Here is a 17,121-nt window from a genome sequence, read left to right on the forward strand (position 1 = left end):
ACAAACAACATGGTTTTCTCAAAGTACTTTTAAATTGCTTTGATATCAGATGTTGAAAACATTGAACCTTGCGTTAAAGATTGACAAGGCTACAAAAGTTTGAGCTCCACACACACATATGTGTATATATATACAATATATATATATATACACAATATATATATATATATATATACAACAGCAACACTGCCTCAAATCACAGGCATTTTGCTCTGCATCATGTGAGATGTTATTTTCTTAGTTCTTAATGAGAAGCCACATTTTGTATCTTCAAAGCAGCTCAAATAAAACTCCTAAAACTGAGAAAAGTGACACATGGGAAGGGAAACTTACCTTAGATATGAACATGTTTAACAAAAACAAACATGTTAAGATCTGCTGGTTTCACTTTTTGTTGACATATTTTAGAAATATAATCATAATGCAGTCAAGTTATCCTTGACAATGTAACTGTAATAATTACATTTTTTCAAATGTGGTTGTGGTAAAATTGCCTGATTATGTGCAAATCTTTACTCTCCAGCTGCTTGTATCACCTGTATGTACCTGCATAACACCTTTATGCACCACCGATGTGTTTTTAAGAGCTTCTGCCTGCTGCTTCTCTTCTCCGCAGTTCCTCCTTCTGGATGATTTTCAAAGGGAAGGATTCTTTCTTTGCAGCTGCTTGAAGTCGGCTGTGCTTTTATTTCCCCGCAGCATGTTGATCTCTTTTCAGCTCTTTGATTGTCCTGCCTTGTGGCCTGAAAACCATTCTGGGATGGGAGGACGAACCGTTCTTTTCTTTTCTTCTCCTCTTTGGTTCAGATCACGTCAATTGATTCAGGTGGAACAAAATTTGATCCATATTGTCTCCTGTTTTTTATTCTATGACCCGAGGACAAATTTTCAGGCGGGTTTTGTTGGGATCATTTTTGAATTCCCTGAATTTCTTTCTCCTTTTTGTCGCGTTTGTCAGCAAAGCCATGAATCTTTAATAAAGACACAGCTCAAGGGATCATTAAAACGACAGCAACGTTAATAAAAATAACAACAACAATAAAAATAATGATAATAATGACCGATTCCAGGTGCTACCCCCAAACCAAAGAGGGCTCAGTTCAGCATAGGTGAGAGAAAATAATATTATTATTTGCTAAAATAAAGAACCTAAACATACAAACTCAATTCCAAGAAATGCTGAGAAACTGTGTAAAATGTGAATAAAAACTGAATGTAACGATTTATAAATCTATAAGACAACATCATATTCATAATAGAACATTTCAGTTCAATCTGATGGCAGAAACGCGTCTCATAAATATCGGACAGCTCCATGTTTCCACTGTGCAGCATCCCCTCTGCTTCTAACAACATCTGTAAACATCTGGAACATTTTTTTTCAGACATTTCTTCACTATTAGAAGACGGTTTCCAACAGAATGTTTAATCTCTGCGCATCTTTACTTCTGAGAGACTCTGCCTCTTTAAGGTTCTCTTTTTATACCCCGGTGATTAGATGCAACATGTTCCCCCGGCCGTTTATATTCAGCACTACTTACTTTTCCAGCCTTTTGTTGTTCCTGTCCCGACTTCTTTGAGACGCTTACGTCAGATTCAAGATGAACGGATTTATTTAATAAAATGGTAAAATCTTCTATGTTTGATTGTGAATAAAATGTTGATTCGTGAGATCTGAAACATTATTATACATTTCCATTGACAGTTCATCTTTGGAGCCGGGGTAAATCTGTGAATATAATTCAGTGTTGCATCAGAACAGGTGGGCACACTCAGGGCACCATCACCTGGATTCAACAGAATCTTCATGTTACCATCACAGGTTACTGTGAGCCTCTGGAAGCTGCTTTTTTTGTACAAATGCCACAAATAGACAGTAATCAAAGTAGAACAAACAGCAAATGAGTGTAATGAATAGTTCCAGGGTGGAAAAAGTCACCTACGTCATTGTAATTTTCCTCCTGGAAGGTGAAAACAAAGACAATTAACTCCTGTCTTTGTTATCACACATCAATGTGAAACTGAAACCATTCTGAAACGAGAGGTTATCTGTTAAATGTATTCTTTGAATTGGGAAAAATAAAATAAACCACGATAACGGTTTATTTTTAAAGTAGGAAAAAAGGTTGTGATTAGGGCTGGGCAACGATTAACATGTTTAATCTAATTAATCACATGATTTCCCTGATTAATCACGATTAATCGCATTTGTACGCAGAATCCAAAAATGAATCCAAAAGTAGCGTATAGCTTTTAGCATTTAGTTTTATTTTAAATGTGCTGCCATATGAATGAAAGTTCCATAACATTTGTTGTGCAAACACACTTTTAACATCAGCATCTTTCTGTAGTTTTTATGTAGAAGCCTCGCTCCACTGTCTGTTTCCTTGAATGACTTGCTGCTATCAGTTGTGTGTTTTGCCTTTAAGTGATATTTTAGACTGGAACTACTACGCTGAGAAGACAATTCAACTTGGCAGTGTTTACAGATGACTTTGGTTCTGTCGACTCCGCCGTCTGGAAGAACTTTAACATGAAAATGGCCGAGTAAAAGTTCCGTACCCTTCTCCATGTTTGGTGGAGCCGCCGATTACTTTCTTTTCCTGTTCCACAGCAGACAGCAACAGACTTTTACAAAATAAAAGCCTGTGAGCAACAGACTTTAACAAAATAAAAGCCTATGAGCAACAGACTTTTACAAAATAAGAGCCTGTGAGCAACAGACTTTTACAAAATAAAATAAATAAATAACGAGTTAACTCAGCCAGCCCTAGTTATGATTTAACGTAATATTCACAATAAGCATAAAATAGATGTTTTGAAACAGAAACAACCAGCTAAATACTTAATGATTTTTATGCTGTGACCAGTCAAAATCAGGGATAATTGTTCATTGTTCATGTTGTGTCATGTAGAGCTCATCCATCTCTGTCTGCGGCGTAAATAACAGAAACAAATACAAGAATCGATATAAGTTTATTATGACAACCGTCCAACATTTTGAAATGAAGATCTCACTGTCAAACTTTTCTGAGGGAACAAGTTCAACCCTAAAATCGATAGAAACACAGAGCACACACACACACACACAGAGGGAGGAGAAACTTAAAGAGTGTGCACAAGCTACTAAACATCAGAGTTTTAAAGTATAAATAACTTAAACAAATAAGATTACCAAGTAAAAAAAAAGAAGAAAGAAAATGTTTGTGGTTTATGGTTTGCCTTAATGCCTGCATTAAGAAAACTGAGGGAGGTGTTTTCATGGGTGTCGTTTCACGCTGGGAACTGGGTGATTACTGTGGTCACTAACTACAACCTAGGAACTTTACCCAGTTATTTACACTGAATCCCCTGCTGATGTGTCTTAACCTGAGCTCCATGTTTAAGTCCTAAAAGAGCAGTTTTCAGCTCTCTCAACTCAGCACATTTATTTCCACCTGGACTAAAGCTTCCCAACAATCCTGCTTCTGACACCTTCCTCCTGCTCACTGTACTTGACTCTGGATCCATCTACATCATTAACCGTTGTGACTGTAACAGCTGTATCTAGCTTAGCCTGAACCCCGTATGGGGCCATAACTCGTCCCATCCTCACCGTGCAGCCGTTCATTTAACTCACCGCCACCTTCCTACCGTCCACATCAGTCCAACTCGTCGATAAAACAACATCTAAACTGACAGAAAGCAGGTTTTCCACATTCTTGACTATGCACTGAGGCCAGCGAACCTGAGAAAGATTTTCTTTGCTGTCTCCCAAATTACTGCAGGAAACAAAACTTCCAGGGAAAATGAAATCTTCTGACCGAAGGTTAAACATTTAAGTGAAGAATCCAAATGTCAAGATGAGCATGTTTTTGTTTTCCACCTCGACTCGGACAAAGTTGCAGACAGAACCCGAAGAAAAATCCAAAAAGAGCCTTTTAGTTCATCCTGATATTTCAACATCACATAATTTGTTTAGTCTATTATTGTTGTTCCAGTTTTCCTAACTTTTTATTTTAATTTGTTTCAGAAACATTATAAGCCTGTGTTTTTTGTAAAGCCCAATAAAATTCGTAAAATCAGACTGAAGAGAAAAGAAATTATGGACAAAACATCTTTCTTAGATAAACATAATTATAAAATAAAACAAAATGAAAAAGAGCTTCTAGTTGCAAGATATAAAAACATTTATGCTGCCTGATAACAGAGTTCAATCCACAATCACATGGATTTCCTTAAAAAAAAAAAAAGAAGAAACTTTAAGAATATTAATAAGAATAAAAGAGCAAATGAAAATAAAGCAACAAAAGTCCTCAAACCTCCTAATTTTCTGGAGACATTTTGTGTTTTTTTTTAAACTCAGATTTGCATAAAATAACCTACTGCTGCTACAACTTCATAATAAAGCTGAAAGATGAACAAAAATGAAGACACATACAGAAGTGAGAAAAATATAAAAGGTAAACATCATGACTTTCACTCAAAGAGACAAAACATACCATTTCATTCCACGAGTGCTGTAACAGGACAGAGAAGAGTGGGCTGAGTTTTACAGCCCTGTCATGAATATCTGGGTGACTGATGGGTCAGTGGGGGGATACCGTGACTTCACCTGTGAAACAGGGTCGGGTTTTCAATGTTTATTCAGGTGCAATTCTGGCCTAATCTTGTGATCAGAAGAGATTTTGCTTCTATTCTTCCAAATGTGCATTCGGCCTTCGTTGAAACAGACAAAAGCCTCCTCGAGCAGTTGCATAAATGTTGGAATTTCTTTATCCTTTTCTCTGAACAGGAGTCAAAAGCAGCAACGGAAACCTGGCTAGTGTCTTCACTGGCTGCACCTGTAAAGGTGAAGGTTTACCGCCATTTGCTGCTGGAGAGCCCCATTCTTGCTTTTACCTCAGAGATTTACATTTAATTTTTAATACAGTAATAACCTTTTTCTTATCTCGATCACATGTGTTCAGGCTCCACTTTTTGGGGGCTTGTCTGGAAGGGCTTGTCCGGGATCCTTAGGATCCCGGATAAGCCCTTCCTGATCCTTAGGATCCCGGATAAGCCCCCAAAAAGTGGAGCCTGAACACATGTAATCGAGATAAGAAAAAGGTTATTACTGGATTGGGTGACACTTTGGTCATCCAGAGTGGCATTTGTTCTTCTAAAATGCTGCCTCCGAACTTACATCTAAAACATGGAAATGTCCCATCTGTCTGCGGTAAGAGTCCCACTGATGACCCAGCTTTGAATCACCCAGATATTCCTAATCCAAGGGTGGTAAAGAGGCTTCTGCTGATAAACAGGCTGCACTCGGAGCAACAAAGACCATAGGGAGGCTTGATTTCATGCATATAAAGAAAATCCTTGAAGAGATCAAGACTGATTGTATCACATAGTGCAAAACCCGTCGCAAGACAAAGGACATTTGAATCTCCCCACAAAAACACCACATGGTTTCCCCAGTTGCATCCACAGCCAAAGAGTGAGCAACAGTTTTCTTAGTTAAAGCCTTCCGGTTGTTGCTACAGAACCTATGATGATACAATGATAACACACTTCTTAAACCCTACAGCCTGGCAAACACCACTGGGGTAAGCCCTCCTTTCATCTTCTTAAATGCAACTGAAGTTTCCCTCGTTTTTTATCCCCCCCCCCCCCTCCCCCCCTCCTCCTCCTTCCCCCCTTCCAGCAAAGTGAACTTTGGTCTCAGAAAACAGCAGGTTTTAGGAAGTGAGCTTGGCATAGACGGGTTTCACACAGGCATGTTCACGAAAGTGAAGTGTTGCAACAGTCAGAAAAGCAGAATTCTTTTCTTCTGGTCACGTCCTGTCAACACTTCACTTGGATGCATGCTCTGCTGGTAAGGCCTGACCGTGACCCTGAGCCACGATAATCTCTCTTTTCTCTGCTCCTTACTGCCTCTCCTGCTCATCCTCATAACTCCTCTCAACATCCTGCATTAATAGAACATATATTTTGGAACCCCTGCCCGTCATATCCTTTTAGACCTGGGCGAAAAATATGAAAGTTTTTTAAATTTGAACAACTTGCCCAGCCGCTCCAGATCCTCGCTCTAAATTAATCACTATTTTTCCAGCTCTTTGGTGTCCTTACTCCTCCTTCTCAAAGTCTTTTATTCACTTTCAGATTAAAAGTGGAGATTCAATTTTCACCAAATGGAGACATTTTTAAATCCAGGTTAAAAACATTTCTGTTCTCATGTGTCTATGCATGAAATCTGCACGATATCTTTGAACTTATCTGGACTGTTGCCTGTTTTTAAATTAATTTAAGTGATTTTATTTGTTTCTCTTTATATTCTTTTACGTATTTTAACGCTTCTTCCATTCCCTGCTGCAATGCTTTTATTTTATGTGAAGCACTTTGAATTGTTTGTACATGAAATGTGCTTTATAAATAAATTTGATTTGATTTGATTTCAACACAATTGGTTCAGGAAGTCGATTTTACACAAAAATGTTTGGCATTTGAAAGCGATCGGGAAATAAAGCCCAACGATAGGTCTGTGATTGTGGTTTCATTTGACTTTTCTTTCCAGCTGATTGTGTTGAAAGTGAACAAACTGCCAGCCCTGTTTTTTTTTCTGCTCCTCTTCCTCCTTTCTTAGCCTCCTCATCCTTGTCCTCCTCAGCGCATCTTGTGTTCCACGTCAGCGTTGGCCATGTTTGAGCCAGGGCTGGGGTCCTGCTGTCGTCTGGACTGGGGAGAGAGAGGGATGGAAGGATGAAAAGGATGGAGGAGAGAGCAGGAAGAGTCAGAAGAGGTGAAGATTGGACAAGAAAGGGATGAAAGACAGAAGACAACAAATTAAGTACAGCTTACAAATACGAACGTATTTTAATATAAATCTTTATTCTTTCTCCTGATCTGTCTTAACCTCTGAAACAGGGAGCTTTAATATTATTCTTAATCTTATTTGTTTACTTCTAAAACAGCATCTCTGGACCCTCATTTTCCAGCTTCTGCTGAAAATATGCAGCTATTAACAGACCAGACATCACTCGAGCAGTTCCAAACAGATGGAGCTCCACTTATTAACTACATTAAGAATAACTTAAGCTTCTCGTTGCCAGGTATCAGATTATATTTCAGAGTTGCTCTCCTCTAACCATCCTTTGCACAGACTGAGGTCCTGTGGGGTCAACCGACTGGCTGCTTCAGGACCAGAGGTGGGTAGTAACGAGTTACATTTACTTGAGTAAGTTTTTGAAAACATTATACTTCTAGGAGTAGTTTTAAATCTCTATACTTTTTACTTTTCCTTGAGTAGATGTGTGCAGCAGAAATTGTCCTCTTACTCCGCTACATTAGGCTACAATGAGCTGGTTACTTCTCTTCTTACCTCTTTGGTATTCTACGCCTCATTATTTTTATCCCCCCGCGTACGCCTCATTTTAATGTTTTATTCTGACAGAGAGAGAGACTTCCACCAAAGGCTCTACCACCTGACTGTGTTCCACCAATCAGACGCAGCCGTGCAGTCTGGTCACGTGACCGTACTCTATCTCAGCGGCGGGACGGGTTAGCTTTAGCATTAGCAGTCGTAGCAAACAAACAAAGAAACAGATGAAAAATGTCAGAACCAACGGTGGGAAATGAAGACGCAGACGAGGCCTCATACTGAAAGCATGTTTACCTTACAAAGAGTGAGAAACAGCAGCTACATTATGTGTCTTCTGTGGCAACCAAAACAAACGCACATTCAGCAGAAACTCAACATCTAACTTGAGGAAACATGTAGCGCTAAGTTTCCTAAACTCGTTTTTCCCCCCATGGATAGATGAATGTTTGTTTTTTAGGTTACATATGGGTTACACATGTTTTAAACATTTCCTAAGTCTCTTTTTATTTTTATTGAAGTTCTTGAATTTACCTGGATTGTTTGAATTTAAGCTATTTTGTAAATAATTCATTAATTTTAATTTGTTTTATCAATTGGATGAACTCTAATTTGCCTAAAGATGATTATTTAGTATTTTTGTCTGTCTGATTGAATGCTTGTGTTAACAAATAAATCAGACGTTACTCAACAGTTACTCAGTACTTGAGTAGTTTTTTCCCATTTTTTACTCTTACTCAAGTAATTATTTGGATGACTACTTTTTACTTTTACTTGAGTCATATTATTCTGAAGTAACAGTACTTTTACTTGAGTACAATTTTTGGCTACTCTACCCACCTCTGGTCAGGACCAGTGTGGACACTGCTTCACTTCTAACGTGTGGAAATAAAAAGACGATGCAGTACTCAAGGTCACCACCAGAGGGAAGCAGAGCGCTTCATAACAACCCAGCCTGCTGCTGTTTATACACTTTAGGGGGGGTTAATATTTTAGTCGAGGTATTTGGCAACCCGACATCAGACAGAATAACTGTCTGACACAAACACACACACATCTACACACAAAGTGCATCATCAGGTCATCAACAGAAGCCATCAGCATGACAAGACTTTTAAAAATATTTCCTGACAGGGAGAGGGGGAGCGTGTTTTGCGATGCCACGGCCTGACCCTGCTCTGCTGTGAGAAATACTTGTGGTTATGTGTTTACACTTGAGTGATAACCGGGGGACGGGGGGCAGGGGGAGGGGTGGTTTGGCGTGGCTCGGGGGCAGAGAGGTGAGGAGGTGCAGGCGGAGGTGAGGCAGGGAGCAGACAGAAATCCAGACAGCGATAGTGAAGGTGTTGCTCAGCTGAGGTGGAATGCAGCTTGTGTCATCTCAGTGACTCACCATAATAGCAACATACTCCCAGTCACATGCACGCACACACACACACACACATCAGCAGTGTGTCATGCTACCATTTGGACTCCCCAGAGCCAGACTGTCTCCTCTGTAAATCTTCCTGTTGTTTCATGAAAACTGCTGCTTTCAGATATTCAGAGTTACACTGAATCATGTGGGTCCTGAATCAATATGAGGCTGAATATGAATATGAATATGAGTCTGAATATGAATATGAGTCTGAATATGAATAAGAGTCTGAATATGAGGCTGAATATGAGTCTGAATATGAATATGAGTCTGAATATGAATATGAGGCTGAATATGAGGCTGAATATGAGTCTGAATATGAATATGAGGCTGAATATGAGACTGAATATGAGTCCGAATATGAATATGAGGCTGAATATGAGACTGAATATGAGTCCGAATATGAATATGAGTCTGAATATGAGTCTGAATATGAGGCTGAATATGAGGCTGAATATGAATATGAGGCTGAATATGAGGCTGAATATGAGGCTGAATATGAGGCTGAATATGAGACTGAATATGAGGCTGAATATGAGGCTGAATATGAGGCTGAATATGAGTCTGAATATGAATATGAGGCTGAATATGAGACTGAATATGAGTCCGAATATGAATATGAGTCTGAATATGAGTCTGAATATGAGGCTGAATATGAGGCTGAATATGAATATGAGGCTGAATATGAGGCTGAATATGAGGCTGAATATGAGGCTGAATATGAGACTGAATATGAGTCTGAATATGAGGCTGAATATGAGTCTGAATATGAATATGAGGCTGAATATGAGACTGAATATGAGTCCGAATATGAATATGAGTCTGAATATGAGGCTGAATATGAGGCTGAATATGAATATGAGGCTGAATATGAGGCTGAATATGAGGCTGAATATGAGACTGAATATGAGTCTGAATATGAGGCTGAATATGAGTCTGAATATGAGTCTGAATATGAGTCTGAATATGAGGCTGAATATGAGTCTGAATATGAGGCTGAATATGAATATGAGTCTGAATATGAGTCTGAATATGAATATGAGTCTGAATATGAATATGAGTCTGAATATGAATATGAGTCTGAATATGAATATGAGTCTGAATATGAATGAGGCTGAATATGAATATGAGGCTGAATATGAATATGAGTCTGAATATGAATGAGTCTGAATATGAATATGAGGCTGAATATGAATATGAGTCTGAATATGAATATGAGGCTGAATATGAGTCTGAATATGAATATGAGTCTGAATATGAATATGAGTCTGAATATGAATATGAGTCTGAATATGAATATGAGGCTGAATATGAATATGAGTCTGAATATGAATATGAGGCTGAATATGAATATGAGGCTGAATATGAGTCTGAATATGAATATGAGTCTGAATATGAATATGAGGCTGAATATGAGTCTGAATATGAATATGAGTCTGAATATGAATATGAGGCTGAATATGAATATGAGGCTGAATATGAATATGAGTCTGAATATGAATATGAGGCTGAATATGAGTCTGAATATGAGTCTGAATATGAATATGAGTCTGAATATGAATATGAGGCTGAATATGAATATGAGTCTGAATATGAATATGAGGCTGAATATGAATATGAGTCTGAATATGAGTCTGAATATGAATATGAGTCTGAATATGAGTCTGAATTTGAGTCTGAATATGAGGCTGAATATGAGTCTGAATATGAATATGAGTCTGAATATGAATATGAGTCTGAATATGAGGCTGAATATGAATATGAATATGAGGCTGAATATGAGGCTGAATATGAGTCTGAATATGAATATGAGTCTGAATATGAATATGAGTCTGAATATGAGTCTGAATATGAGGCTGAATATGAATATGAGTCTGAATATGAATATGAGTCTGAATATGAGGCTGAATTTGAGTCTGAATATGAGGCTGAATATGAGTCTGAATATGAATATGAGGCTGAATATGAATATGAGTCTGAATATGAGGCTGAATATGAGTCTGAATATGAGGCTGAATATGAGGCTGAATATGAGTCTGAATATGAATATGAGTCTGAATATGAATATGAGGCTGAATATGAATATGAGGCTGAATATGAGGCTGAATATGAGTCTGAATATGAATATGAGTCTGAATATGAATATGAATATGAGTCTGAATATGAGGCTGAATTTGAGGCTGAATATGAGGCTGAATATGAATATGAGTCTGAATATGAATATGAGGCTGAATATGAGGCTGAATATGAATATGAGTCTGAATATGAATATGAGGCTGAATATGAGGCTGAATTTGAGGCTGAATATGAATATGAGTCTGAATATGAATATGAGGCTGAATATGAGGCTGAATATGAATATGAGGCTGAATATGAGTCTGAATATGAGTCTGAATATGAATATGAGGCTGAATATGAGTCTGAATATTAATATGAGTCTGAATATGAATATGAGGCTGAATATGAGGCTGAATATGAGTCTGAATATGAATATGAGGCTGAATATGAGACTGAATATGAGTCCGAATATGAGGCTGAATATGAGGCTGAATATGAGACTGAATATGAGGCTGAATATGAGTCTGAATATGAGGCTGAATATGAGTCTGAATATGAGTCTGAATATGAGGCTGAATATGAGGCTGAATATGAATATGAGTCTGAATATGAGTCTGAATATGAGGCTGAATATGAGGCTGAATATGAATATGAGTCTGAATATGAGTCTGAATATGAGGCTGAATATGAGGCTGAATATGAGTCTGAATATGAGTCTGAATATGAGTCTGAATATGAGGCTGAATATGAATATGAGTCTGAATATGAGTCTGAATATGAGGCTGAATATGAGGCTGAATATGAGTCTGAATATGAGTCTGAATATGAGTCTGAATATGAGGCTGAATATGAGGCTGAATATGAATATGAGTCTGAATATGAATATGAGGCTGAATATGAGGCTGAATATGAATATGAGGCTGAATATGAGTCTGAATATGAGTCTGAATATGAATATGAGGCTGAATATGAGTCTGAATATGAATATGAGTCTGAATATGAATATGAGGCTAAATATGAGGCTGAATATGAGTCTGAATATGAATATGAGGCTGAATATGAATATGAGGCTGAATATGAGACTGAATATGAGTCCGAATATGAGGCTGAATATGAGGCTGAATATGAGGCTGAATATGAGACTGAATATGAGTCTGAATATGAGGCTGAATATGAGACTGAATATGAGTCTGAATATGAGGCTGAATATGAGGCTGAATATGAATATGAGTCTGAATATGAATATGAGTCTGAATATGAATATGAGGCTGAATATGAATATGAGTCTGAATATGAATATGAGGCTGAATATGAGTCTGAATATGAGGCTGAATATGAGTCTGAATATGAGTCTGAATATGAGGCTGAATATGAGGCTGAATATGAATATGAGTCTGAATATGAATATGAGTCTGAATATGAGTCTGAATATGAGTCTGAATATGAATATGAATATGAGGCTGAATATGAGTCTGAATATGAGCCTGAATATGAGGCTGAATATGAATATGAGTCTGAATATGAGGCTGAATATGAATATGAGTCTGAATATGAGTCTGAATATGAGGCTGAATATGAGTCTGAATATGAGTCTGAATATGAGGCTGAATATGAGTCTGAATATGAGGCTGAATATGAATATGAGTCTGAATATGAATATGAGTCTGAATATGAATATGAGTCTGAATATGAGGCTGAATATGAATATGAGTCTGAATATGAATATGAGTCTGAATATGAGTCTGAATATGAGGCTGAATATGAATATGAGTCTGAATATGAGGCTGAATATGAGTATGAATATGAGTCTGAATATGAGGCTGAATATGAGTCTGAATATGAATATGAGGCTGAATATGAGGCTGAATATGAGGCTGAATATGAGGCTGAATATGAGGCTGAATATGAGGCTGAATATGAATATGAGTCTGAATATGAATATGAGTCTGAATATGAGTCTGAATATGAGGCTGAATATGAATATGAGTCTGAATATGAGGCTGAATATGAGGCTGAATATGAATATGAGTCTGAATATGAGTCTGAATATGATGCTGAATATGAGTCTGAATATGAGTCTGAATATGAGTCTGAATATGAGGCTGAATATGAGTCTGAATATGAATATGAGTCTGAATATGAGGCTGAATATGAATATGAGTCTGAATATGAATATGAGTCTGAATATGAGTCTGAATATGAGGCTGAATATGAATATGAGGCTGAATATGAATATGAGGCTGAATATGAGGCTGAATATGAATATGAGTCTGAATATGAGGCTGAATATGAGGCTGAATATGAGGCTGAATATGAGTCTGAATATGAATATGAGGCTGAATATGAGGCTGAATATGAGTCTGAATATGAATATGAGGCTGAATATGAGGCTGAATATGAGGCTGAATATGAGGCTGAATATGAGGCTGAATTTGAGTCTGAATATGAGTCTGAATATGAGGCTGAATATGAGGCTGAATATGAAGCTGAATATGAATATGAGGCTGAATATGAGGCTGAATATGAGGCTGAATATGAGGCTGAATTTGAGTCTGAATATGAGGCTGAATATGAATATGAGTCTGAATATGAGGCCGAATATGAGGCTGAATATGAGGCTGAATATGAAGCTGAATATGAATATGAGGCTGAATATGAGTCCGAATATGAGGCCGAATATGAGGCTGAATATGAATATGAGTCCGAATATGAGGCTGAATATGAGTCTGAATATGAGGCTGAATTTGAATATGAATATGAGTCTGAATATGAGTCTGAATATGAATATGAGGCTGAATATGAGTCTGAATCTGAGCTCTAGAGTTTTATCTTTTACAGATTAATCTTAATCTGAGCTCTACAGAGTTTTATCTTTTACAGATTAATCTTAATCTGAGCTCTACAGAGCTTTATCTTTTACAGACTAATCTTAATCTGAGCTCTACAGAGCTTTATCTTTTACAGATTAATCTTAATCTGAGCTCTACAGAGTTTTATCTTTTACAGATTAATCTTAATCTGAGCTCTACAGAGCTTTATCTTTTACAGATTAATCTTAATCTGAGCTCTACAGAGTTTTATCTTTTACAGATTAATCTTAATCTGAGCTCTACAGAGCTTTATCTTTTACAGACTAATCTTAATCTGAGCTCTACAGAGTTTTATCTTTTATAGATTAATCTGAGCTCTACAGAGTTTTATATTTTACAGATTAATCTTAATCTGAGCTCTACAGAGCTTTATCTTTTACAGATTAATCTTAATCTGAGCTCTACAGAGCTTTAGCTTTTACAGATTAATCTTAATCTGAGCTCTACAGAGCTTTATCTTTTACAGATTAATCTTAATCTGAGTTTTACAGAGCTTTAGCTTTTACAGATTAATCTGAGCTCTACAGAGCTTTAGCTTTTACAGATTAATCTGAGCTCTATAGAGCTTTATCTGGTTCCAGTCTAAAATATCACTTAAAGGCAAAACACACAACTGATAGCAGCAAGTCATTCAAGGAAACAGACAGTGGAGCGAGGCTTCTACATAAAAACTACAGAAAGATGCTGATGTTAAAAGTGTGTTTGCACAACAAATGTTATGGCAATTTCATTCATATGGCAGCACATTTAAAATAAAGCTAAATGCTAAAAGCTATACACTACTTTTGGATTCATTTTTGGATTCTGCGTACAAATGTGATTAATCGTGATTAATCAGGGAAATCATGTGATTAATTAGATTAAACATGTTAATCGCTGCCCAGCCCTAGTTAAAAGTTCTCCAAAACATCAGGCGGCAGCTGGGTGTGTTTGTGTGTTTGAGAAAGGCCTCCCAGTTCGCTGCAGCTGGACCGAAGCCCGACAGAGAGGCTGAGTGTTTGTCTGCGGGAGGGAGTGGCCTCTGCTAATCACCAGGGCCAGAGAGCTTATTGATCCACTTACAGATGGAAGCCTGCAGGGTCACTATGGGCTGCTCAACCACAGCTCAATACTGGGGAAGTGTGTGTGTGTGTGTGTGTGTGTGTGTGTGTGGCGTAATGAACTTGGGGCAGATTTGCTGTATCGCAGAGTTTGTGCACGTATGTGCGTGCACAAACTCTGAACGTGTTTGTGAGTCTGATGGAGATCAATACTAATGATATATTAATGCTTTCAGTGCCAGCTCATCATTCACCAGCAAACAGCCCTCTGCCGAGCGTTTGGAGAGCGCACGCACACGTGCACGTTTTACTGTATTTGTGGAGTTTGAAAAACCCTGAACCCACTTTATCTGTGAGGTCTGCCAGCTCGGGGGGAGAACAGCTTTGCTGGAAGTTTCGATCGACCGGGAACGTAATTTTAGGGTTCGTTATCTATTCAGAGGGAGAGCTCCGCTTCAGAGATGCGTCCTCACAAAGATGGCAAAGCATCGGCGTGTGTGTGCGCACACAAAGTGAAATTAAAAGGCGCGCCTCTTCTTAATCTATCGCTGCTCCATCCATCACTCTGGCAGCTACCTTCTGACCTTGAATGATCGGATCAGCGCTGCTTTTTCACATGAAAAATGTTGTATCTGCCAAAATGAAAAGGCTCTGCACTGAAAAAAATGCCCCTCCAAAAATAAGTAAGAAAAACAACAAATAAAAGACGTTTTTGCTTGAAATAAGCAAAATAAATCTGCCAATGGAACTAGTGAAAATCAGCTTGTCAAGATTTCTTGAAATAAAATGTGATATTTAGGACTTTTGAGATAAAAGTGATCTTGAAATTAGCTTAAAAACCTCTTCAAATGTAAAAAAAAGCTTGTTTCATATGAAATCCGACTTAAAACATTTTGTTTTCAAGACTTTTTCATTTAACAAGATATTCAAGATGTATTGTATAAAAACAAGTCCCTATATCTGGCTGAAATAGTACTTGTTGTGTCTTATATTAAGTGTAATGAGATATTTTGACTAGAAATGAGACAAATATACTTGGTAAGACTTTGATTTTTTCCAGTGTGAGCATCAGGCAGGAAGCAGCTTCGTTTGATGCTCTGTTGGAGCTGAAGAAACTGATGAATCGAAATCCTGCTCCTCAGTTTGTGGAAGATGTTTAAGTTCATTTCTGACGACTTTACTACGTGGATCGGTCTGAATTTATGACCTTAGAATGAAACTTTTACAGGTTCTTCCACACAGGAGAACGGTCCCGTCGCTGCCAGAAAAGACACGAGGAAGAACCCGACGCCTCAACACGTCAGTCTTACACATGTGCAGAAGCCCTGATGAATCCTGCACATGCTCAGAAGCTGCCTCCCGTGCACTTATGGCGCTCCGGAGGGAGCGAGAACACATCTGATGTGGAGACTGTGGAGCTGGTGGCTGCATGGGCTCCTGCAGAGGAAGTCGGGACTATTTTCAGCTCCTTCTTCACAGTTAAAGTGTGAAAAAGCTGCCTCCATCTTTCTTTATGTCTCTGTGTGGATTTATTCAGCTCATACATAATTAATTCCTAACATTAGAATTTAAAACTGAACTTTATCTATTTGATGAAACTTTTTACGCAGAGACAGAAGACTCGTCTGCTTCCTTTTATCTGATGAAACAGCGAGTTAACGGCGGCTTTAAATCCCAGATAACTGGATCACCAGCACACAGAGAGTCACAGAGAGACTGAGACAAACGGAGAGGTGGAGCTCAGACCGCAGAAATGCAGAGGCTGAATCTGTGCAGCTATTCAGCCAAACTCCTCAGTCACACCCAAAGGAAAAACTCAGAGCGGATCAGCAGGATCTGCAGTTTCTCAGCAGCTTTCAGCGGTTTCACAGCTTCACCATCTGTGGGAGAGCACTTCCATCATCAAACATCTGACATTCCCCTCTGATAGGAACTCTTAACCAACTCCTAATGTAAACGGCAGCATTCAACTCCGGATTCTTTACTTATTAAGCATCCTGTCACATGTTTACACAACAAGACGGCATTAAAAACAGAGTAAACAACAAATAAACAAACAAACTCTCATCCCTAAAGTCTTATTTTGGTCCAACTGATATTTATCATTTAGGAACTGCTGGGCCAGGGTTAACTAATAGGGCTAACTGGTTAGGGTTAACTAATATGGTTAACTGGTCAGGGCTAACTAATAGGGATAACTAATATGGTTAACTGGTTAGGGTTAACTAATATGGTTAACTGGTCAGGGTTAACTAATAGGGATAACTAATATGGTTAACTAATAGGGTTAACTGGTTAGGGTTAACTAATATGGTTAACTAATAGGGCTAACTGATTAGGGCTAACTAATAGGGTTAACTGGTTGTGGCTAACTGGTTATGGTTAACTAATATGGCT

At 38.0% G+C, this 17,121-nt stretch overlaps 1 protein-coding gene across 4 annotated transcripts in view; it reads right to left on the bottom strand.

Moving 5' to 3' along the window:
• Positions 1-5,661: 5,661 nt before the first annotated feature.
• cbfb (core-binding factor subunit beta) overlaps positions 5,662-17,121 on the bottom strand; it is a 59,592-nt gene continuing 48,132 nt past the window's right edge. For 2 of the 4 annotated variants that reach the window (XM_075470743.1, XM_075470745.1), the window contains one exon: positions 5,662-6,694. In XM_075470743.1, coding sequence (XP_075326858.1) covers positions 6,650-6,694 — 45 coding nt within the window. In that variant the 3' untranslated portion in view covers positions 5,662-6,649. Of the gene's footprint in view, positions 6,700-17,121 lie in introns of all 4 variants that reach the window. The other 2 variants (XM_075470742.1, XM_075470744.1) reach the window with 1 other exon arrangement.

The sequence above is a fragment of the Odontesthes bonariensis genome, chromosome 7 (genome assembly GCF_027942865.1).
Source record: "Odontesthes bonariensis isolate fOdoBon6 chromosome 7, fOdoBon6.hap1, whole genome shotgun sequence".
NCBI classification, from domain to species: Eukaryota; Metazoa; Chordata; class Actinopteri; order Atheriniformes; family Atherinopsidae; genus Odontesthes; species Odontesthes bonariensis.